The 25088-nt window shown below is 44.6% G+C and overlaps 4 protein-coding genes across 4 annotated transcripts; 1 reads left to right on the forward strand and 3 right to left on the reverse strand.

Annotated features, from left to right (window-relative positions):
* Positions 1-1108: 1108 nt before the first annotated feature.
* On the reverse strand, positions 1109-1793 carry P174DRAFT_397183 (uncharacterized protein). The gene is made up of 2 exons (XM_024823777.1): positions 1692-1793; positions 1109-1647 (listed from the first exon to the last, which is right to left on the reverse strand). The coding sequence occupies exons 1-2, from the start codon at positions 1692-1694 to the stop codon at positions 1249-1251; spliced, it is 402 nt and encodes a 133-aa protein (XP_024678084.1). The 5' UTR covers positions 1695-1793; the 3' UTR covers positions 1109-1248.
* An 88-nt stretch (positions 1794-1881) lies between these two features.
* Positions 1882-3240, reverse strand: P174DRAFT_516119 (uncharacterized protein; the record flags this gene model as incomplete). The annotated part of the gene is made up of 3 exons (XM_024832282.1): positions 1882-2511; positions 2567-2835; positions 2922-3240. 3 exons carry the CDS (start codon positions 3238-3240, stop codon positions 2173-2175), a joined length of 927 nt encoding a protein of 308 aa, XP_024678085.1. The 3' UTR covers positions 1882-2172.
* A 288-nt stretch (positions 3241-3528) lies between these two features.
* P174DRAFT_516120 (type I polyketide synthase) lies at positions 3529-12045 on the reverse strand (the record flags this gene model as incomplete). Its single annotated transcript, XM_024832283.1, has 18 exons — positions 3529-4659; positions 4721-5198; positions 5282-5619; positions 5687-5761; positions 5815-6096; positions 6159-6361; positions 6397-6991; positions 7052-7077; positions 7145-7190; positions 7211-7240; positions 7299-8782; positions 8815-9453; positions 9513-9962; positions 10048-10498; positions 10572-10684; positions 10744-10867; positions 10924-11437; positions 11507-12045. The coding sequence occupies 18 exons, from the start codon at positions 12043-12045 to the stop codon at positions 3766-3768; spliced, it is 7281 nt and encodes a 2426-aa protein (XP_024678086.1). The 3' UTR covers positions 3529-3765.
* A 2418-nt stretch (positions 12046-14463) lies between these two features.
* Positions 14464-16811, forward strand: P174DRAFT_435576 (uncharacterized protein; the record flags this gene model as incomplete). The annotated part of the gene is made up of 17 exons (XM_024825940.1): positions 14464-14553; positions 14580-14622; positions 15002-15004; positions 15064-15066; positions 15129-15131; positions 15212-15271; positions 15513-15584; positions 15646-15709; positions 16026-16028; positions 16070-16100; positions 16150-16171; positions 16201-16239; positions 16267-16313; positions 16374-16410; positions 16455-16548; positions 16625-16686; positions 16723-16811. The coding sequence occupies 17 exons, from the start codon at positions 14464-14466 to the stop codon at positions 16809-16811; spliced, it is 762 nt and encodes a 253-aa protein (XP_024678087.1).
* Positions 16812-25088: the final 8277 nt, after the last annotated feature.

Genomic DNA, 25088 nt, shown 5'->3' on the forward strand with positions numbered 1-25088 from the left:
ATCTCCAAATAAATAGCAAAGCAGGTATTTAATATCCTTAGCTATAACTAGGAAGCATGCCCTTAGTTCTGTTAGAAGGGCATACTTACTTATTAGATCATTTTATATGAACTAAGCAGAACTATATTAGCATTAATTATCATAATAGATATGCTTAGATCATATATATTAAGGATATCTTTCTTTACTTCTATAGGGAGACTCCTAGATGCCTTACACTCCCATCTTAATATAAAGCTAGTAAAAAAACAGCATACTATCTTCTGTAAGGGTATATTTTTTTTTTAGGTAGCAATGTAAAACTCCATAAAAAGCTTTAGAATTTGTAGAGAGGAATCTAGTTCATCCTTAGAGAAGTTTTTTATTCCACTCTCCTTGTGAGAAAGTCTCCATCTAAAGAAAAAGAGTTAAGAGTTGCCTCACTAGGTTAACTAAGATAAATACTTACAAAGCCCACTGGAGTGCTGCTTGATCATACTTTTTATAAGTTACTAGTGCTAGCCTTAGGAAACTTATAACATTCTCTTTCTTTTCTTACTTATTTTAGTATTTAAGAGTAAAGCCACATGACTCCACCAGTCTCAGTGCTCCTCTAGTAGTTTTTATAACTTAGCATCCTTAGAAGCTATGGTCATATGATGTCACATATAATTAAAGGGGTGGAAGCTAAGAGGATTAATACTTTGTATAGATTCAGTAATAATCAAGTGCATCTCTTCAAACTGCAGGGCGCAGAGCATATTAAAAGCAGCTTAATCACTGTTTCTTCTGTAGTCAGCTACTAAGTGCACCTTCATCACCCCCTGGAGCCCTCATCACCACCAGTAAGCCATCATCACCAGGGGTGATGGGGTCCTCACCCATATCACCAGCACTCATACTAAAAGCATCACGCCGCTGCTTTAGAGGCAAAAGAGCTTTCTGGGGATTGACCACGTTCTACATGTGGCTTAAGTACGGCTGAGCGGACGGGAAGCCCTGTTTTCCACACCCTGTGGTCATATGTGCTAGGATGGAGGTAAGGCTTCCTTATACAGTGCATTTGACTAAATATTATACCGAAAGCGATGTGGTTCTACAGGAGTGGAACAATATCCTAGCGGGTGAACCTGTATTAAGCCTAGAGAGACAAGCTCATATAGCAAATTAACATAGCCTGGATAGCAGTTACCAGGCAGTAGCTGCCCAATTATCTCCCAGAAGTTGCAATGATCCAATGATCCTCCGGAATAGCGTGATGATTATCGATCATGGTGCTGCTAACAGTTCCCAGACAGCCCAGGTGGCCCATACCACCCGCCATCCTGCAGCATACCAAAACGGCCGGATGGTATATTCATTCTCCTGCAGCGCACTCCACGTGTACAGCGCAGCAAGACTAGCATTGTAGAGTGCAAAGCAGGAGCCCACGATCCGACCAACTTTGGATTGACGTATATGATAGTCTCGCAACAGCCAAGTGCTCAGCACAAACGGGAAGAAGGAAACACCCGTAACCCGCATCCAGAACCGAGTCAAGGGATGAGCCAGCTCGTCGCGGTTGGGTATGACAATTGGCGAGACGAACAGAAATGCGAAAGCGTCAAATCCTTGCACTGCTAAGGCAGAGCCGTACATGAGGCGAACGGACAGAGGCTGGAACTGATTCTGTGGCGATTAGCAGCAGGCAGTTCATATAGGAGGTAACCTACCATGCTTGATGATGCCGGATTCTTTAACCCAATATTCTGTCTGTTATACTGCTTTCGTGGAACGGTTGAAGAAGTTGTTTGAGATTTAATGACCAGTTTAGGAGGATGGGATGTTGCAGCACAAATTTCCCGCTTGTCTTGCCGCCACCTCGTATATCTAGCGTGTGACCTTCGTATCCATTCAACACAGGGGTAGAAACGCACTTGTCGACCATTTCCATATCAATGCATCTTCACTATCCCGAACTAAGCTTTGTCCGGAGCTGTTGATTCCGAATACGGAGGCTTCTGCATAAAGATGTCCACCCATGGACGGCCCTGCCGAGGTCAATCGGCACTGCAGCAATGTTGATATTTTACTACGTACTACCAGTATATCCAATAGTGACATGGTGTATAAGTGATAGAACGACAATTTAACTTAGTAAAGTGTTCTCCTAACACATAGTGTAGTACAGCAGTATAGTGCGCGATACTATCATCAAGCCTTATACACAATTCGAAGATCAAGGTCACCCCTATCCATTCTGTCTTCAGTATATTCTCCATATCCCGGAAAACGCAGTTTAAGCAGTTCAATCCCATCACCAGGGATAGCACCAGCAGCAGATCCCATCTTGTACTTTGCGTCAACGAGGGACCGGAGATCATCGGCTTCAAGAAAGACCTTGTACGGGGACTCTTCACCACTGCCGAGCTTTCGTATGGTGTAGGTTAACCCATGCCAGAGCGAGTACTGGCTGACAAAAACAGTATCTTTGCGATCGTAGCCGTAATACTTCGCGCGATGCATGTAGCCGTCAAAGATATCCTGCTGTAGCTAATCCGGGGTTGAGCGTTCAGTGATATTGCGCAAGCATGACAACTCAACTTACAGATTTAATGGTGAGCCTCAGGTCGCGCTTCCCCAAGTGGATATCCTCGTCACCACAGGCTGTGAACACGTACTCGATCCCGACGTGGATCGTGCCACCGAATATCAATTCGTGGATCATAATCATCTCCCGGTTGCCCTGGTAAACACGTTGTTCGACATATATCCTGGGATCGGGGTGCGTCTCATCTCTCTCAGAAATGAATGCAGTCAATCTCACGTACCGGCCCCTGTCGTAAGTCGCATCCGGGTTAAGGATCTCTGTCTCGTCTGGTATGTGCAGTATGGTGTCAGTTCCCGCTGCTTAATCACTCCCGATGAAATGCCCGAGTTAGTAGGCCTTAGGACTTCCCTACCAGTAAAGAAAACTTTCCTGAACCTGTACCCCGGAATCTCATTTCGCTCACGGCTTTGATCCTGGCTCCGGGTGAATATCGTGAGGGGACAGTCCCGATTGAGACCGTATTCTTTGACCACGTTCTCGATAGGCCCTCTGCAGATAGACTTGCCGAAAATGCATTTCTGCGGCGTCCTTGTGTTGATCCTGCTCTGGCTTCTGGGAGGCGAGTTTACCGGCCCCTTCATGACTGGAGTTGCTGATCTTTTGCTGTGCCAGAGAATATTGTCCTCCTCGTCCACATCGTGGATACTCGCTGGTTCCGGGGCAGTTTTCATGTTGGAGAGCTTGCAGAGGGCTTCTGTCCAGTAGCGGTAATAGCCTGGTATTAACAAAGGCTCGATGGGAAAGTCGGAGAATTTATGCTCTGAGGGGTCGCGGCCAACATTGGTGCAGGTCGGGCTATTCTGAGGTTGTAGCGGGGCAGTGCCAGACTAAATGCTGCAAGTGACTGCGCCGCAGAAATAACCCTGTTTGAAAATAACTAAACTATTCTGTAAAACTCCCATAAAACAGTCAAGCGTGACGTCCTCGTCAGTTTCCTATAATCACGCAAAGACCAGGGAGGAAGACATAACTAGATGCATCTCAAACTGTCACTCGACCAATTGTATACGCGTTATCCGAGCCAAGGATATCTCTACTGATTGAGACGGCGTCAATGCTGCAGGAGAAGTCAAGCAATAAGGTTGATGGTAATATCCTATGGAAAATGCAGGCCTGCAAATGTAGCCACTTTTGGTTCTACGCCTGGTGTGAACCTTATAGTCAAGAACAATTCACTTTTCCCAACTGCCGCATTCTCACTCTTTGCGATACTTCGAGCGAAACGAATCGAAGATCAATACAGCAAGTCCTTCCACGGTGCCTGCTTTGGCAATCGCTGTCAAGGATAGGTTCATATTGAGATAACGGCGGGACCAGTTGCGGAACTCCACAGTCATCAAGGAATCAATAGGCAGAGCGGCCACTTGCGCATAGTCTCGTCCGCGGGCAAAATTCGAATATTCCTGTATGCTCCTGACAATTTCCCTCACGATTCGTTTCGGCAGTGCTGGGTCTCTCAGCCAGTTCGGATTCTCTTCGAATGCCGCCAATGCCTGTTGCAGGCCCTCTACTGCTTCCAGGTTCTTCGAGAGGGGCCGTTTGTTGATGTCTAAATTAGCGTAGACGCTGAATCTTGCGTCCCGTCCCCAGAGCGGGCGAACGGAGGGGTCGGCGAGAGACTTTGTGCTACTCATGCCCACGATAACATCGTTTCGGACGCGCAGAACGCTGTCCCTTGACTCGTTCGCCGGCGTGCTCGATGATTGACACTCGAGCATGGCAATCTCAAATGCATCAAGCACCTCCTGTTCGCTGAGGAGGCGAACATGGGCTGCCTGCATCCTGTCTCGCAACTTCTGGTCCTGGATCGCTAGATGGCCTACTTCGCCCACGCCCCCCAGATTCACGACGGAGGCGGGAAGACCAGCACGGAGTCGGTACTGGGCAAAGGACGTCAAAAACGCATTGGCGGACGAGTAGTTAACCTGGCCAGCATTACCCATGACGCCGGTGACAGATCCACAGACGACGAAAAATTGAAGACGGCTATCGTATCCTTTCAGTGCTTCATGAAGATTCCAAGTGCCCGCCACTTTGGCGGAGAGACCTTCCTTCCAGTCAGAGTGCGCCATATCTGGGATAAAGTAGTCCTTTGACAGGTTAGCAGCCCATTTAATTTGTCTGGTTCTGTTGGCATTGAACTTAACTTACCCGAAGCACCATTGACAGTTGCAGCACACCTCCAATGGGCTGACTGCTGCGTTGGATTGCGGCCTTGACATCGTCAACTACTCCGACATCTCCTTGAATCATGACTGCGCTGCATCCCTGTGCCTCCAATTCACACCGGAACGCTTGATCCTGCGCGGACTTTCCCGCTGACCTGGACAGGAATATGAAGTGACGAGCGCCGCGCTCTACCATCATGGTTGCCAGAGCTCGTCCTACTCCTCCGAGACCTCCGACGAGAAGATAGGAGACATCGTCCGGCAGAGCCACCTTCAAACGTGACCTGGAAATGACCACTTCCCTGGGGCGCTCTGGCATCTTTACGACCAGTTTACCCATGTGATGCCCCAGTTGCATCAGTCGGAAAGCCCCGTGGATATCAGTTGCTTCCACAACTTGCAGCGGCCGCACGGGGGTGATTCGGCCCTGTTCATATAGGGTCATGGCTTGGGCGACAAGTCTAATTACCACGCTCTCGTTAGTTTCATCAAGATGATAGCTTATTCGAAGACGCTGTGAAACACCAGGTGGGAAATCCTCTACCTTGAAACCAAACCCGGCTTTTCCCCAAGGCGAATGAGATCGACCCCGAAGAAGGCTCTGTTACCGCCAAACGCCTCCATATCGAGCGTGCCGTGCTCGAGAAAATCTCTCTTGCCGATTTCAATCATCTTGCCGAATTCTGCCACGCATTTCCAGGATGCATGTAGTAGCTCCCCAGCCAGCGAGTTTAGAACGACATCGACTCCCCGGCCTTGGGTCGCACTCATCAAGGCCGGCAGAAAAGAACCGTCGCGGGAGTTGAAGATTCGCTGCCGCGGAATTCCCATGTTGTGGACTAGATAGTCTGCCTTTGCTTCGCTTCCTGCCGTCGCATATATCTATACATCAGGTTGTTAGAGCCAACATATTTCGACTATCTATCAGTGACCAGATTCAAAGGCATACCTTGGCACCGATCATCTGGCACACTTGAATAGCTGCCAGCCCGACCCCTCCGCATGCCGCGTGGATCAATACAGACTAGACATATCAGTTGAGCTACTGCACAGTGGTGGAGTTGAGCTTCAACATACCTGCCCCTTCTCTAGCCTTGCGATATCCGTAAGACAATAAAGTGCAGTTCCGAAAACAACAGCAAGGGACGCACCCTCTTCTAGCGACATGGATGGTGATATAGACACGCATCTTGAGGAGGGCACGATAGCCCGTGTGCGAAACAGTCCAGGCTGGGCGACAACGACTCTATCACCAGGATGTAACTCTGCAACGTTCTTGCCGCATCGTCGGATGATTCCGCTTGCCTCAATCCCCAGCTCGCCCTTGTGCTCCAGAAACCCCATTGAAATCATTATATCCTGATGAGAAGCGTCAGTGGAAATCTCTCAATTTTTTCCAGAATATGATTTATTTCACATACGCGGAAATTGAGTCCAACATATTTTATATCCACCTCGACATCGTCTGGTCCCAGAGGCTGTGGTTCATCTTCACACCAACCAAGAGACTCCATCAACCCGTAGGCCTTAATATCAAGTTTGACCGAAGCATTTGGTAATGGTTCCTGATGAAGTCGATTTTTCAAGCGAGTCCATTGGAAACGTGGAATATATACCTGCCCCCCTGCAATGCGAATTCGTATTCGGGATCACGCAAACCGGTCTGGCAATCCAGCTGCGAGAAAAACTTTTCAGTGACCTTCACCAGTGCCGCTGCTGCCGAAGCATGGAACTCGTCGATCTGCAATGTTCCAAAATGCAATCCTTGCTCCTGGCGGGCCGTGCGAGACACCCCCATGGCAATCGCGAAGTCCGGATTCTGGCAAGTGAGCTCGACGGATGGCATTACCCAAAGAATCCGGGACGCGGCGGCGACGAGCGACTGGAATGACTTCCAGCTCATCTCACTAATGTCCTTGAAGAATGGCTTTTGAACATCCAGTAGGGATACGATGCGCTGTTTGTTAGTGAAATCAGCGTCCAGAGTGCAACGCTGGGTTTGATAACCCATTCTCTCGAATTGTGTTTCCGCATTGCAGATCCAGGCGTTATTGTGGACCAGGCTCGGACAAAGAAGGCAGATGAGCTTGGTGTCCTCAATCGGAGGCGGCAGACGAGCAGTCAGGTTGCAATAAGGGTGTTCGCCATGCGTACCCTGGATTTGATCGAGTCCGACCTGCAGGAGTGTTTCCACCCACTGGTCGCGACAAGGCGATACACCGCAGGATTCCAGTTCTTCGTTACCCATGAGACCCTGTAAGTGCTGTCAGCCGATGCATTTGAGCAAGTGGTTCGAGAAGCAGAAATTACTTGCCCTGATGTATCCCATCATAGGAAGCACTGAAAAAGGTAGCCATTAGATGACGTTTCAAGCGGCAAATGTTTCTAACGACGAGCAGTCACTCACCAGCATTTGGTATATGAAGCAGGACTCGGCCCCCGGCACAAGAAGCCTTTTAATATTTTGAAGAACAGTTTGCAGCTGAGAAGGCGGAACGTTCGTCTGGGAAAGCTGTCAGCAATCTAGAATGCCATATGGTTCTGAAATCAACATGACGGACATTTGACACTATAACCAAGTCATACGCTCCCTTTTCAAAGCCTTGCTCACAAGGATCCGTAGTTATATCGAGGTTCTTGAAATTTACTGCCTTGAACTCTTTGAGGCGTTCTTCTACGGCTGAGCTGATATCTTTCGTGCTCGTGTACGTATACTTCGAGTAGAATGGGAGATCTTCAGAATTGAGATACTCAAGAACCTGAGGGGATACTATTCCCCTTCCCTCGGCGATATGAAGGATCCGTAACAAGGGGTTGGAGTGCCGGAGAAGGCCAAACCAGTCAGACAGATCCCTCATGGAAGCAACCAAGCTTTCACACTGCCATATCTGCTCCTGTATGGCAGTCGGAAAAGCCGACGGCGGAAGCGATCCGTCGACAATATCCCGGACGGATTTCAAGATCCATTTGCTGAGTGAGGAAATGAATTCCAACTTGCTTGTTCGGAGCTCCTCATCCAGAACGGCCCGCTGGCGCTGTAATCCTTTCTCCGAGAACTTGAGCCATGATGCAGCTTCAGGGACTCCGAAAAAAGCTTCTCGCTGGATTTCTGCAATTTGAGTACTGATAAATTTACGGTATCGTTCTAGCGATGGTGAAAATGGCATCACCTCGGCAATCTGTCGATGTATCTGAATGATAGACTGAGCGGACAGTTTGGCAATCAGAGCAAAGCTAGCCTCAGTAGACTGGGAGTAGCGTAGCGGTAGCTGCTGCTCATTCAGGAGATCAATATCAGGGCGCCATTCTGCGTGTGATGCTAAAGGAATGTCTGCCTCGTCGACTGTCCTCATATTGCTGTCGAACGGGGCAACCGTGACGTCCGCCATTGAAAGCACCTGCTTGATAGATGCGGTTTGTTGGTCCATAGCCATCAACCGCACATTCCCGTTACCCAGTTCTGCTGTGCGATTCCTGATCGTCGCTTCTGCTCTCATCATTTCCTGACCCAAACCGAGCTGAACCTCTCCCACAAAAATGGGCACATAGAGCCTGGTCATGTGCACTGCTCTGCCCTTGCATGCAGCTACGGTGAATAATTGCAGACACTCATCGATTACCGTCGGATGGATAGCCTTGCCATCTTGGCGGCCGCGCATCGAAGCCGCAGACACACATCTTGAAGGGTCGGCAGTGATATCTTGTAGTCCTCGGAAAGTAGGCCCATAGTTCAATCGCACCTTCTCCAGCGTCCGATACCATAGCTCGGATGAAACCCGCCGAGGGAAGTCTTGTTGCACTAGTAGTTCGGAATCAACCTTGTTGACGCCGGATTTTGCTCGACCAAAGGCATGTCTGATCCAATCGGTCCCGTTATACGACATTATGGCGAACTCATACCATTCAGATTCTACGCGATCATTGACTCTGACGTGTCTTGCGGTTGTAAGAAGCTCGATAGGATCTGACCGTGGCAGGACCAACGGAACCTGCATGGAAAGATTTTGAATGGTGCACTCGTTGTTGGTCGAGAGCTGGCGCATGGCTTCGTGAATCATGGCAATGTACCCGGCGCACGGAAACACAACTTCCCCGACACACGATGATCCAACAGCCATGGCACGTTTCTGGTGTCCAGCACGTTCCTCCATCCTGGCTCGAGATCACTTGCCTCCAGCATTCGCGAACCCAAGAGCTCATGATTCGGATGCGCGCGAAACCGCCAGTTACGGCTCAGACGGCTTTCCTGCCAGTTTAAGCTCTTTCTGTCCCAGGGATATGCAGGCAGGTTGGTAACAACATCTCGTTTCCCATTTATAGCCTCAAAGTCCACGGAGTGCCCATGGAGATACAGCTGACCCGCTGCCTTAAGTAGGCAGCACGTCTCGCTCTCTGACTTGATGAGGGTCGGAAGATAGACACTGTCACTCGACTTATGTATGAAAATTTGGCGGAGTGGCCCCGAAAGGACGGAATGAGATCCAATCTCGAGGAAGATCTTTCTGAGCTCAGGACTCTCGGCCAGAACACCATCCACCGCAGTCGAAAACAGAACAGGGAGTTCAAGGTTTTTCCGCCAATGCCCTGCATCGAGGGAAGCCGGGTCTGATATCACCTTGCCAGTGACAGTGGAGTACATGGGCAGCATTGACTCATTGTGTTCGAGAAAGGGGGCGACTTGTGACTCGAGAAGGGCTGCGGCTGGTCGCATGTCGGCTGTTGATTTCATTAGCCATTGCGAGGTAACACAAGGTGAAAAGAAATGTTAGGCTCACGCGAATGATACGCCACAGGTACTGGAACATATCGTATAAATGTATCTGGCTTGTCGGCCTTGATCCTGTCAACCACTGACGCCAACCTTGTCTTATCCCCGGATAGGTTAACGCTCTGGAGACTATTCTCGCATGCGACAACCACCCCTTCAGAAAGATAGGGCTTGACGGACGCTTCATCCATCCCAACGGCTACCATGCCACCTGAGGAAGGAGCGTTGGACACGCATTGTCCACGTAGGTATGCTAGGACGATAGCCGTACGAAGTGGGATGGCGTTCGCCGCATACGCCGCAATCACCTCGCCGCTAGAGTGACCTACAACGGCTGACGGAGAGATTCCCCAGTCCTTGAGAAGGTTGACCAAGGAAATTTGAATGGCAGCGGAGAGTGTCTGGGAAATCTCCGGAATGTCGATTTGACTGAGCCCTGGTGGCTTTCGTAGCTGGTCTGTTATGCTTAGCTTTGGATACTTTTAACTCCATATAAATTGATGGGAGTATGGGAATAAGAGTGATTGCGACGACGACCATACCTTCTATACTCCATGCCGGAGGAGGCCGTAGCTGTTGCAGGATCTGGTCCATGAGTTGTATATCTCGCTGAAAGCTGCGGAATGTTCGAATGAGCTCCACCCCCATTCCAGCCCACTGAGCACCCTGCCCATTGAAGGCGAATATAAGTGAAAGGGGTAGCGATGTGTCGGAAAGATGGCATGATTGGACTTCCCCACCAAGGATCTCGCCGTCACTGTTGACAATAGTAAACGACCGATGAGACAAGTGATCACGACGAACCCCAAGTGTATATGCGACGTCGGCCAGAGCCTGCGGTCTAAGAGCCAAGTAAGATCTAACTGCATCCATTCGGGCATCCAAGGCTGTCTTGCTATGAGCGGAGCAGACCAGAAGTCGAGGAGAGAGACCTCGCCTTGGCTCCTGTTTGGGTTCCACAGTTACGATGCTTGATGCGGATTCTAGGATAGCCTTCAACGGGAGGTTAGTAGGGTGCTGCTGCTTCATGTTTGTTCGTCTGCACATGAGTCTGTTCGTGACTTACATGAGCATTAGCTCCGCCTACACCGAAGCCGTTGACACTGACTCGTTCCTTTCGGTTCTCGGGCCACGGGGTGGGCTCGACTGGAACTTTGAGTCGCGCTTCCTGGAAGGGGACTGTAGGATCCGTTAGCACTCGAAAAACCTGACACAACAGAAAAACGGCTGGCTCTTACTGTAAGGGCTCGGTTGTCGGAAATGCATATTTGGGGGAATCATCCGATGCTCCAGAGCCAGAACAGCCTTAATAACGGCGGTAAGGCCAGAGGCACCCTCGCCATGACCAAAGTTTGTTTTCACCTAGATCGGGTAAGTGGAATCCCCGGGACGGCATCAAAACACGGCTTTGTGCTAACCGATCCAATATGAACCCCATGCGGATGAAAAGCCTGAGCAATTGCCGTAGCCTCGACCATGTCTCCCACTCTGGTGCCGGTACCATGGCACTCCACAAAAGCCGTTTCTGCGATGTTGTCAATCTGTGCTCGCTCGTAGGCCTTTCTAATAAGCCGCTCTTGACCGGCAATATCTGGCGCGAAAATCTTTGCAGTTCTGCCGTCATAGTTGGCCGACGTGGCGCGGATAATGGCGCGGATAGGATCGCCGTCTGCTATTGCCTTGTCCAGGGTCTTAATATAGACAGCATTTACAGCTTCGCCGCGCCCATAACCATTCGCGTTCGCGTCAAATGCCTTGCACAACCCATCAGGCGAGAGGACCATGTTCTCGGACAATGTCACGCTCATGGAAGGGGTGAGAAGCATGTTGGTTCCGGCCACAATGGCGGATGAGCAGCTGCCCGTTTGAAGTGCCTGGCAGGCTACATGGAGAGCGCTTAAAGAGGAAGAGCAAGCTGTCGCTATGGTGAGGCTACACTTTCATTTAGCGAGGTACTGCGCCGAGGGCTTTTCTTCAACGGGGCGGCGGGACGGAATTTACCTTGGTCCCTTTAGGTCGAACTCAAATGAAACCCGATTTGCCAGTGCAAACCCTCCGTTGGCGAAGACATGAGTACGAGGGATCACCTGTGACTCCTTTGCAGTCAATTCGTGCCAGTCCTCCCCAAATACACCGACGTAGCATCCAATGTCCTTGCCGCGCCACCCGGTCTGTCCCGCGTTTTCCATACACTCCCAGATAACTTCCATCAACAACCTCTGCTGAGGATCTAGTTCGCTCGTGTTAAATCCCGGAATCAATTGAAGGAAATTTGTGTCGGCCTTCTCCAAGTAGTCCTCCTCGAGGAAATATCCCCGCCTCGTTCTCACGGACTGAGGCTTATCCGGGTCGTAGAATGCATCGATATTATACCGAGTTTTGGGGACTTCGGAGGAGCAATCCTTCTGGTCGATGAGAACATCCCAGAAGTCATCTGCAGTGCGTACCCCGCCGGGCAGGCGCATCCCCATTCCGACAATCGCAATCGGTGGGGGAGCGCCTGCCTTGACGGAAGCGGCTTCTGCAGTGGACGATGCCATGGTATGAGCGTGCTTATTCTGAGAATATGTCAACTCAATCTGCTTCTGTTCCCCGGGTCCTGTTTCTCTTCACTTGCGATTATTCGAATGTCAAATTTGACATTTACCGTCAATATGTGTAACAATGAGTCTGTAGTCAGCAATCACAGCGGTCCCTCAGAAATTCTCCTTCAAAGTGTAACCTCGGATCTGACAAACAAGAGCAGAGAATTGAAGAAAATGATTGTGGGAACTGATCACAGGGATGCTCTTTTGTCATTGACCCTGGCATCTCCTTTGCATGATCTGGTCATCTGGCCGTTGAAAGCCGTCGGATTCTAGTAGCTGATCGGTCTGCGGGTCTCCTGACAGATCTTCATAGGTCTCCTTGCATGGAGCATGAGGAATGCTGCAACCTGACCTCTCCTTAAGCTAGGGGCCTCCCTTACTGCCACATATCTACACCGCATGCTATTGTACATTCCTTTAAGCTAGGTGTAAACAGATAATATGTAAACAAGCATAGGAGGTTGGAGGAGTAACGAACGGATATGAAGTATGCGCGCCGCTAGGGGCTCGCTTTCATAACTACGGACGGCATCACAAATATATAAAACCTCGTAGTAGTAGACCAGCAGTAAACCTATGCAAGATGAATTTATTTAGGCGAAAGCTAATTCAGTACTAAAAGATAAATGTATCCTATTATAGATCTTCTAAGATAATATATACCTAGGAGCTATTAATTATTAGGTGCTTACCGAGAACTTGGAAAATAGCCTTAGGAGGTATATAATTAGGTAATTCCTGAGATTTATAAATAGTTTACTAGTAGTTGATTTTAAAAACCTCTTTTTCTGGGACCCGGGGGGTTGTCCCGGGGCGGACCGCAACTACGGTACTAGACCCAAATAAAAATACTAGTAAAACGGGGCCAGAAAGGCAACCTAGATTTGAAATGACAGAAATTTAGAATATCATGTCTAGAGCCCGGCCTCGGACGACATAAGCTGAGAGGCATCAATGAAGAAAACAGAGCAATGGAACAGGTTTGGATAAGTATCAGCTAGCATCCGGCTTTGGAAAATATGTAGATCTGCGCATAGTGGAATGCTCAGTTTGCTGGACGTCACCGGACATCCATATGCCATCAAGATCAAGTGCAGTATAAAGAGTGCCTTCTTCGCAGTGGTAGACTCCAACCTACAAAAAGGTCATAACCTAGAACCCTCGGAACTATCTTTTCGGTCGGACACAATTTCCTTTCGAAATGTTGCTGAAGAATCTTGCCGGCTACCTTGCTCTCGGCGCTTCCTGCGCGTTGGCAGCCACCAACATAGCGGAGGCCATCTCCGACATGGACAACCTTGCCAGGGCAATTGGAGACGCGAGGGACTCGCTGCAGAACTACCAAGGAGGCGTCGTTGGTGCCCTCGACACCGCCAGGGCCGTCAACAACGCAAAGCTCGCTGCCAGAACCGCTCGGAAGAACCTCGCTGGTAGCGACGGTTTTACTCCTGACGAAGCGGCCCAGTACTACGAGGCTTACACCAAAATGTCCCCTGTTCTACTTGATGCATTGACTGTGGCCAAGGACAAGGTACGTAGGACTCCATGTTTGGTACAAAATCCTCCGATTCTAAGTGATTACAGGCGCCTCTTTACAATGAGGCTGGAGTGGGTCCGCGAGCCCGGAAGTCCATGCAGGATTTGCACAGTGAGAAGAAGATGTTTGAGGAGCAGGCAAATCAACAGATTCCCCAGGAGACGATGGGCAAGGCTGCTCCGTCCATTGAGCAGATTAGCAAGGCCTTTGACGAGGCGGAAGCTGCATTCCTGTGAGGGTTTTTCTTGTCTTCGTCTTGCCGGTATTTTGGCAGGCAGGGAGGACGAGCGGTAATAGCAGTAATCGGAGGATTGCAGTGTGGGGCTCGCCTCAAGATACGTTTGCTTACCACAGTCCGTAGCTACTTTTAAGTAGCTAGCTTAATTTTAATTTGAATTGGCTTTTATCATGGAAGCTAAACTGTGGCTGGACTTGTTCATTTGGGAGGTGCTGAAAGGGGGAAACTCAAGCCCTAAGGAATGATACACTCATTCCCCGCGAGTCCAATATATCAGACATATTTGAGTCCTGTCACTCGGGTAACCGTTCCACTTCTTGCTAAATTGGCTACAATCTACGGTGTACTGCCTTGGCTTGCTTCCAAGTTTCTCAGAGTATGCCGCTACGGCGGCCCCAATAGGCTCACCATAACAGACAGGCACGAGGCGCATACCCCTCGCGGTCGAAAACACTGCACAGATAGGGAAACTTGAATATAAGTTACTCAAGGACCTGCATAAACGTTACATCCTAAATGATTTTGCCCCCTCACTTTAGTCTTTCTTTACAATTCTCACTCTCGGCTTTAATTCATCGTTTACTAAACTCCAAACATGCAATTCGTGCTTCTCCTGTCGCTTGGACTCGCCTTCGGTGCACCTCTCCCATTCAGTACTGGCAAGAGCATACAACGTCGCGACGTGGTGAGTAAAATTACCTTCTCCAACAGAATGGTTCTGAACCCTCAAGAACACTGACAACCCTCCTAGGATGTAAGGATCAAACTATCAAAAAGCACAGTCTCGACAGACTTGGCTAACGAGAATGCACCCGGTTAAAGCCGGTATAAATCTTGTCTCTCGACAGTTGACTTAGACACCAGCTGACCGAATCTGTCTAGTTTGTGCGTTGAATTAGAATATTCCTCATTTTTGAGAGGTTGAATTGCTGATCATCCGATAGGTTGTGCGTTATGTCCTCGATGGATAATCAAAACAAACCATTGACTAATCTGAACGAACCTCCAGGATGTACGAGCGGCATATCCCCTTCTTTGAGCAGCTGCTACATGTGTCAGCTCTAACAGGAATAACTCAGGTGGTGGGTAAAACATGACTCTTCTTATCATACTCCTACTCACGTAACTCGCAGCTTGTACGTAACTCCTATATATGATAGGCTTGCTGAGGAAACCTGCTCACGTGTTTATAAAGGCTGTAAGTGGCAAGACTAAATAGATTGGCCCTAGAACTTCCCGCTGACATCTTGACTTGCACAGATTGTACGTTCATCATGCGCCATTATGACCGCCATGGCAACCATACATACGTATTCAGAGACATGACTAACCTAGACCTGCAGGGTGTATGATCTCTAAAGACGCTGAATACTTTGATGATCCTATTGACAGGCATCTAGTTTGTAAGTAGCCAACTGCTTATATGAGTTCTGGTCCGATGCTAACAGCACTTCTAGCATGTATGATCTGATTCTGGTATCATTTGAGGGTCGGCTTCTACGATGACTAACGTGTACTCAAAGGATGTACGAAATCAGTTCCCAAGACTTACTGACTGATCACCGGAGTCCCTGATCGTGTCCATAGGTGGTATGGCATCTTGTCATTTAGCTACTGTTAGACCTGACTGACATGAAAGTATAGCTTGTACGGAATTGACCCTCTCGCTTTCCTGGATTATTGATGCAACAGTGCTGAAGGAGAGGTTTTTAGAAAGTAAACCACTCTGATAATGGAAGGCCGATTGTAATGTTAGCTGACCGACGGTGACTCTTAGGATGTACGACCTCCGCTACTAGATGCGCGAAACAGCGAACTAACATCGCGGAATTTGGCAGGTGGTATGTTCGCATATTTCGAATGCGGCTGATCTTCCAACACGCACTGATTACATGGGAAATCAAGAAAGTATGTCATAGCATTCTGCCCAATCGCAATTGATCCAGTTTTGAGCTGACAGGACCAAAGCTTGTAGGAAAACTCTTTCTAACAAATACACTATCGCTCTGTCAATTAACTTGCTTGATGCGATAGAGTGTATGGACCTTGCCCCCTTGAAAAAAGTTGACTGAGATGTATGATGTGACTGAGACGAAATTAGTTTGTAAGCAGGTCCATTCTCTAACCATTGGTGATGGTGCTGACCTGACATTCTAGGACGTAAGATTCATCCATGAGCCACTGTTTATCTGAAATCTCAGTAAACTGACAACGCCATGGTTGAATATCACAGTGTGTATGTTTATCACCCTACAATTACGGGTTCTTGGGTTAATCATAGTCTATCCTCGAATCCACAGATTGTGAGTCACTTCTCTCCGTCTATCTATAGCGATTGTGTATTCCACTAATAATAGTACTCCTCTAGGTTGTGAGTACATTCTATCGGGCTGTACAGCAAATCCGATTACGCACCAGTGGTCAACTAATATGCCATCCCAGAATGTATGCTATACTTGTTGATTTCATCTTATATAAACGTGAAACATGCTGACACCGATACAGTGCCAAGAGACCGCCACCAAACTCAAGCAGAAGGAAGGTAAAAGTAACTCTGGCACCACTCATCACTAATACGGGTAATAGGTTCCTCGACCATCCAACCAGACTCAGGCTCATCATTAGCAGTACGGAAGACCGACTTTATGGTGCTGCAGGCATCATTCATCACATTGATAAGGTAAGGTGTACCTGTCGGGCCTTAGTACAGGTTTTCGCCCATAGGGTTTTCCCTGTACTCTAGTGTGAATACAAAGGCCTGAATCAAAGTATGGAATCAATGCCCTCCTATTCCAATCTATTCTCATTGTATTATCTCGTATGTAATTTGTATTTGCGATGAACACCTATGTAGTACTACTGCTTCACCAATACCATGTAGCCCCTATCGCAAGGTCACAACTTAACAGTCAACCTTTTTTGGATTTAGAAGGATGTCAGTAGTTGAAAGCCAATCATGAACTATGTATGAGATAAGGTCTGGGGAACATCTGAGTAGCTCATGAAATATAAGCTTTTCTTATGCTTTTAGTTACATTTACTACACAGAGGAGAAGAGGATAAGATATGGCTACCAATAATATTAGTCTTGTGGTTGTTATCATGAGTTCCATTCCTCCCTCTTTCCCGCATTCAGGACGGAGGGAGAAATATATAGCTTAGCTCAGTAACCATAGGGTGGTTCGACCGCAATGCTAGGACTGCTGTGGCCGCGCGCAAGACCAACAGATTTCATATTCAGAGGCTACCTAACATGTTTAACGCGTCTGCAAGATGATTATCTACTCTGGCACTCTTTTTCCACGCTGGCTTTACTCAGAGATGAAACATGAAATTAAATGGAGCCAATTAGTCATACGACTTCAATTCTTTCGTACTTATTCTAGAGTGACGATGAGCCTGGTACATACGACCATAGGGTGTGGAAAACAGGGCTTCCCGTCCGCTCAGCCGTACTTAAGCCACACGCCGGCCGGTTAGTAGTTGGGTGGGTGACCACCAGCGAATCCCGGCTGTTGTATGTTTTTTGTTTATCCAGTTTTTTTTTGCTTTGTTATGCTTACTGCTTTATCTTCAACCTCTTCAACCTCTTCATCCCCGTCGCCCCCGTTCACCTGAAGCTCACCTGAACCTCAATACTGCACGCCCAGTGACCCCGCCCAACCCCTGTCATGCTGACGTGTCCTCTTTCAATGGCACTCTAACTACTGATATAAATTCCGCATGTAGCTTAGCAGCTGGTCCCATTATGCACTGTTACCGATCGCTAAGACTTCCAACGGAGCTACGATTATTGTAATATGGCTACACACACCCAAACATCGGCCTACATTGTAGACCAGACTATCAGTTTTCAGAACATAATTTTGACTGAAGGTGGGGATGCGGGCTGTAAAAGCACTCATGGCTTTTGCTGTTGCGCATCTCAGTTTCCATCCTTTTGTAACCAACACTTGACGCCGCTGCACCTTCTGTAGCACCCTGTCAGAGCAATAATATGTCATCTACTCCACCTCCCTATTGAAACTCTCATCTATATTTTCGAACTGCTAGATGACCTGGATGACGCTTTGCACCTTGCACCCTGCTGCAGGCGGATTTACAGGACTTTTAACCCGTCATAGAGCACTCAGCATAATCCCTATATACATAAGAAGTCCAAGAAGGACAGAGTGCAGGTCAAGGACTCCGGGCTGAGCAATATCGGCATGGATGTGCAGCTCTGCACGAAGAAGTTATGGAAGGTTGCTTGAGTAGTCAGCTGAGGAATGGTATCTTGGTTCAGCAAGTCGAAGAACAGGGAGCCAGCAGCGCACGGATAGCTAGTAGAAATACAGTATACTTTATGATGGCACTGCTCATATTCCAATGGTATGGTAGTATTTCGATAAAAAACTAAGCATAGAGAAGAGGGGAAGAAGTATGTACATAGTGGGGAGATATGTAAACAGAGGGTGGAATAGTGCAAATAATCTAAACAGCCCTGGAGAGGTAAGTAGTTAAGATAGGCAGAAAGCTCCATGCAAGGAGGTCCGCAGGGAATATGGTGATAGATTATTATATTACCCCCCCTTTAGGTTCCGGATGCCCTCATCTGGGGTTTATCATCATCAGGGTGATCATCAAGGAATACATTGTCTTCAGCTGCTCATAGCTATTCTGGTAGGCGCATCAGCAGGCCTAGCATGGCTAGATATCAGGTGTGGAAGTCATAGAGCAACATTAGGGAGTTCCTAAAATTTCAGGCTAGATACTAGGCAAGATTAATATTATGACTAAGCCATCTTACCTAGTACTAGAGCTTGTAATAGTAGAGTTAGGATGCTAGTATCTCATTAACCTCCTATTTATCTTTACTATTAACTTCTAGCGGGGGAGCTGGGTCCTGGAGCTAGCTAGGCAGAGGAGGTGTAGATAGGGCTTTATAAAGCTTCTCAGGCGCGAAGACAGGGTGGACTTTTATAGAATCTAGGAGATCTAGTTAGAAGGCATTCCCCTCTTACTTTATAATTCAGTATGGTCCAGCAAGCTGGTTAGCAAGCTTCTAACTAGGACAGTTAAGCTTCTAATCTAATATGGTAATAAAGATATAATTATTAATATTAAAGTTAATAGCATAGTAATACTTATCAGCCTATTACTTCTATTAATATTAAGCAGCTTCTATACCTTTATAAGTATATAACCAGATCTCCTCTATATATCTAGCCATCTACTGCACTTGCTTATAATTAATATTAAGGTCTGACAGCCCAGTAGCTGCTAACTAGTTAAAGAATGTGCATAGTTCAAAGCCTCTCTTAACAAAGAAGGGTGATACCCTAGTAGATTTACTTAGAAGCACCATAGTAGTGAAATTTAGTATAGACAGCCACTAGTCCTAGTCATCCTAGTAATAGTTAATAAATAGTTATAATTACTATGTAATCCACTAGTTCATAACTTCTATTTAACTGTTAGTCTGCAGATGATGTCCTAATAATAGCTTAAGGCAGATCTACAAGACCTTACACAGTTCATCCTAGAAATCTAAGATGAACTGACCTCCCCTGTCTAAGATAATTATTTCTGGTAAGCCAGTCTATGCATAAATATAAGTAATAAAGAGACGCGCCATGTCATGAGTAGTAGTTATCTTATAATAAGGGATAGTAAAGGCTCTCTTCCCTAGTTAGTCCACCATAACAAACACAGTGTTAAAACCTGTCTTAGAGTGCAGGAATGAATGGAAATCTATAGTAATGTATTACTAAGATTAGTTAGGGATTAGAAGGGGCTGTAGTAGACCCAGTGGAGGGTCTCTATGTATCTTTATTTAATAGCAGATAAGGTAATTATCTATATAGTAGTCTACATCCCATCTCTAGGAAGTCTAATAGTAATAAGCGCAGATAAGTCTCTTCATCTTAGCCTTGCCTAGGTGTGCGGAAGATGGTGGGTGGTGGATTTCATCTAGTAGGTGAGTATATAGGTCACCTTTATTAGGCACCACTAGGCGTCCTTAGAAGAGTAGAAGTCTATCTTAGAGTTCCTATTAGTCACCACCTGCCCATGCGAGCTCTTACTCAGGCTAGAGGCTGTTATATAGTTAATTTACTTTAGATACCTAATCTACTATTAATATTAGGCTGGGGTAACAGCTGCTAAGATTTAGGGGTTAAGGTGGTTTAGCTTAAGCATTAACTAAATTTAGTAATTATTAGTCCCTTCTAGGTCTTATAGCCTAGAGAGTGTATTAGCTAGCATGTTAAGCTTCCCTGGCTAGAAAGTAATAAGGAAGTAAAAGCTAGATAGGAACTTATTCTATTAGGCCTATTAGGGGTTTAGTTACTATTTCTATATAAAATATTATAATACTTAGTAGTCTATAAATATCTTAAATAGTTCAGCTCTTTATAGGCCCTGCAGCTCAGCTCGCTATTCTTCTAAAGCATATATAATAGCTAATAATTCTTAGTTATAGATGCTGTAGTTACACTCTGCTAGATTTATAGTTTTAGAATAGTAGATAATAGGATGCCACTCTCTCCCCCACTACTAAGAGAGCACACTAGTAACCATGCTATCAGAGGCATCTATCTCCAGCTTTATAGGTAAGGACAGGTCATAATAGGTGAGAAGCAGAGCTTCTATAAGGGCAACCTTTAAATAGCAGAATGTCTTCTTACAGTTATTATTCTATATAAAGGGAACATCCTTCCTTGTTAATACAACTAGGGGTTTAGTGATGTAACTATACTCCTATATAAACCTCTAATAGAAGTTATAGAAATCTAGAAATAACTAGACCCCTCTCACAGTGGTGGGAGTCTTCCACTTCTATACTATAATAACCTTTTCTAGGTCAACCTAGATGCTGTCTATTAAGATAATAAAGCTAAGATACTATATCTTTATTATATAGAATTTATATTTCTTTATTAAGGCTTATAGGCCATGCTCCTATAAGCACTATAGAATAGCATAGATATAGAGCTAGTGGTCCAACTCATTATTAGAATAGATTAGTAGGTTGTCAATGAATGTGGTCAGATATTAATCCAGGTAATCTATAAAAATGCTATTTATAAAGTACTAGAATATAGCTAGTCTATTAGTAAGTCTGAAGGGCATTACCTTATATTTAAAGCTGCTGTATTATGAGTAGAATATAGTGAGGTCCTCTAAGGCTAGGTCCATGCAAATCTAATAAAAACCCTGGTGGATGTCTAGCTTAGTAAAGATCTTTACTTTAGAGATACACTCTAAAATCTTATTAATTAAGGGGAGAGGGTAATAGTCCTTATACATTATAGTATTTAGTTTATAGTAGTTAATATAGAAATATAATCCTCTACCTAGCTTTTCCACCATAAGAATGGGAGAAGTAAAGGGAGTATTACTAGGTATAATAAATCCCTTATAGAGGTTATCTAGTATATATTCCCTTACTGCTTCTAATTCTTCTATATTTATCTTATATAGGGGCCTATAGCTAACTGCATTCTCCTATTCTAGTTTAACTTTATAGTTAAATTCCCTGTGGTGGGGAGGTAAAGTATTAGAATTATATTTAGAGAAAATATCAGCTAGGTCCTAATAAGGTTCTAGTAGGACTTACTTAATCTCATCTTTGGCAATTACTGGACTATGGTTAGTTAACTAAAATATTAAAGACTAAGCTGCAATAGTCAGCTACTTGTCACACCCTGGGATCCGTCTCTGCTGTTCTCTGCTAGTCAACTACTTTGGGAACGGGGTGATATAGTCCCTGGACTATATCCAATACTCGCCTGAGGCCTACCGACCGGGTAGCCTGATGATGCAACGATACGATGATCCGAACAGGATCAAGGACAACCAAAGGTAACATAAGAACAATAATAGTAGAGATAGAAGCAAGGCCTATTGAGTACGTATACTCAATAGTAAGAGAGTTACTGACGAATCGGACTAGTGAACTTGTACTTAAGTGAATAACTTGTATTGAATGTGAGGAACTCAACTAAGAGTGCTAGATACAGTGATAATGAATGTCCTTATATATCTGTAGTTCCTCCAGGTGGTAGTGGTGATATGTGGTATGGTGATAGAATGGTAGATGTGTGAATAGATAAGTAGTATGTAGTGTATAACTAACTAGTAGAGATCACTAAAGCAAAGGGGAATAGATAGCTTGCCAAGGTATAAAGGAAGAATAGTAGAGGGAAGTAGCATAAAGGAAGAATAGTAGAAGGAAGTAGCTAAGGATATCTTAGCTAAATATCTTAATTCCTTAATTTCTCTTGATTGCTTAATTAATTATAAAACTAGGTGAGGAGTGACCTTGAGGACATATTTATAGGCAGTGGGTAGCTAGGTGATATCACTATGCTGTTATAGTGAGATCACTATTTACCTCTTATTAAGGTTTAACCATACCATGGTTCTCACTAATAAGATGATTATGATACCCTTCTATTGTTGATTCTGTATACCCATCTACTATGTCATGTGATAATAGTTTATTAGGAAATATGTTTAGTCATGCCCTACTAAACTATTTTTCTGTGGAAACCTGTCTGGATTAAGTGTTTCTCTGGATTATGTCCTGATTACTCTGGGATTGACTGGTGATCATTAATTCTTAGGTTTCTACCTGTCATATCTGCCCTGTACTAGTGTAGCTGTGTTAGTGCTATAATATTACCTCCCCTCTCTTAGTATTTCGTCCTTGAAACTTGATTCAAAAGGCAGCGCTTTCCTAGGTAGGTGTGTTTTTAAGTTCTCCTTCCAGTCATGTTCACTCATCATGCCTAAGTGTTGCACTGATACTGTTCCTAAAGGTGCTCCTGCCCCTAAACTCCCTTGTGATTATGATTAAGTTGCTGGGTGTATTTATTAGGCTGAGTATATTATTAATAATGGTTTCATTCCTTCTTTCTCTTATAATTATTGTGCTTTGTATGGTGAAGTTTGCATGATGGATTAAACCTGCAAATATTCAAAGTATGCATTGTGCACCTGCTAGGGTTGCATGTGTTAAAAAGATTTTTATACTATAAAAGAGTAGGATATTTTAAAGAGTGCTGAGAAGAAGATTGCTTCTAAACTATCTGTAACTAATAATGAGTTGGAGCTTCTTTACCCTAAGCTTTGTTAGTTGTAAGAGTATCTGGAAAGGATTTAAAAAGAGTTGATAGAAAAATAACAGAAGGTTACTGAGTCTTTAGCTTATTATTTGTGACTTTGAAAATAACAAAAGTTTCTTAAAGAACGTGGTTTTAAAATGTCAGAACATGATGCTGAATTACTATGGATCTTAGATGAGAAGAAGTTATCTAATCAGCCTAATCCTACTGCTAAGGTCTAACAGCTAGCTGTGACTTCTAACAATCCTAATTTTAGTTAGATGATAATAGAGATTAATTAGATGCCCCTTCCTTCTAGGAGAACTTTAATTTCCCTTTAAATAGTACTATTGAATGAGTTGGTGGCAGCCTGTTAGGTTCTTAATAGGCTCCTATGTATTTTCTGAGGTATCATAGCCTTTCTATTTTATAAGGTAGTATGGCTTCCCACTAACTTATTTATAGTTTAGAATTTGTTTGACTTTATACTCTTGTTCTGTGTTGTCATTAATTTCTACTTTTTTAGTGATTTTTGCGTTTTCTGGCGCTGGTTCTAATAATGAGATATAAATACTAGATGAATTTTTGATATGCTTTTTAGTAGTTGTAGTTAATAGTTAACTGGTCCTAATTTCTCATTAATAATAAATGGTCTGATTTTCTGATGGTCTAGCTTCTGGCTTGATCTTTTAGTTTTAATATTTCTGTGTAGTAGGTAAACTTTCTCCCCCCTTTTTAGGTCTAGAGTACTCCTGTGCTTCTTATTATAGTAAATTGCCATGCAGAGGTTCATAAATTTAATATCTCTTAAAAGTTAAGTCCTTAAATAATTAATGGTATCTACTATTTCTGTAGCTTCTTTATGGTGGGTACTTTATTCCATGGTCCTCTAATTAATGTGGGGTTGTATCTGTAGTTTATAAAGAAAGGTATTTCCTCTGTTATTAAATGAATGGTGTTATTATATATATATTATGCTATTAGTAGGTAAACTACCTAATTATCTTGTTAGTAATTCATGTAGTGTTATAGGTATTGTTTAACTATCTAATTTATCTATTTAGTTTGTCTGTTGGCTTGTGGATGATATATAGTTATAAGTCTTTGCTTAATTCCTATTAAATCTGTTAATAATTGCTAAAACTTTAACATGAATAATTATCTCTATCTAATGTAATGTATTGTGGCATTCTATAGTTAATAATTATATACCCTTAAGCAGACTTGCTAGCTGCGATGCTGTCATGTTTATTTTATTAGAATGAGGTGGATAAATTTTGTAAGCCTGTTAGTGACTGTTATTAGGTAATTATACCCTTTTGACTTTGGTAGTGGTCTGACAAAGTTAATAGTTATCTATTCTTATAGTTATTTTTAGTGCTTCTGGTGATTGCATTTTACTGTAAGGCTAGTGCCTAGTGGGTTTATCTCTAATGTAAGTTTTGCACTAATGGATGTAGCCTGTACTTTCCTTCTTATATTTAGAAAGTAGTAATTCCTTGAAATAGCTTTAGCTGTTTTTTCTATGCCTATATGACCATGCATTAGGTTATTATAGTGTTTTATGATGATCTTAGTCTTATATACTTAGGTATGTAGATAAGTCCTTAGAAATATATTATCCCTCTATTATCTGTGGTGAGGTGTTTGTTATCTGCTAAATTCTTAAGTATTTCCTAAATGATTTTATCCTTCTTAGTTGCTTTAAATAATCTTTTTGAATGAGTGGATCTTCTTATAGTTTGATTATTACTATAAGAGTCTAGTGATTGTATATTAATAATCTATCTTCTTATCTATCTTAATATTGCTAGTTTGATGGTTTTTCCTTAGAGTTTGTAATCTAGTCATTAACTAAGCATGTTGGCCTGTCCATTTTCCGTTCCTTTGTAATGAATAATCTTAAAGTTATATTGCAAGAGTATTTCAGCCTATCTAGCTTGTCTTCTCATTAGTTCTTTTGTTGTTGTGAAGAATGTGAGATTTTTATAGTCTATTTTTATAGTAATGGTGTGCTTAGCTCCTTCTAGGTAGACTCTCTAAACTTTAAATGCTACTACTATGGCTAGCAGTTCTTTATTATAGATGTTATAGTTAAGTTCTACTTGGATTAACTTTCTTAAGTAGAATG

Source organism: Aspergillus novofumigatus (genome assembly GCF_002847465.1).
Source record: "Aspergillus novofumigatus IBT 16806 chromosome Unknown P174scaffold_10, whole genome shotgun sequence".
NCBI lineage: Eukaryota > Fungi > Ascomycota > Eurotiomycetes > Eurotiales > Aspergillaceae > Aspergillus > Aspergillus novofumigatus.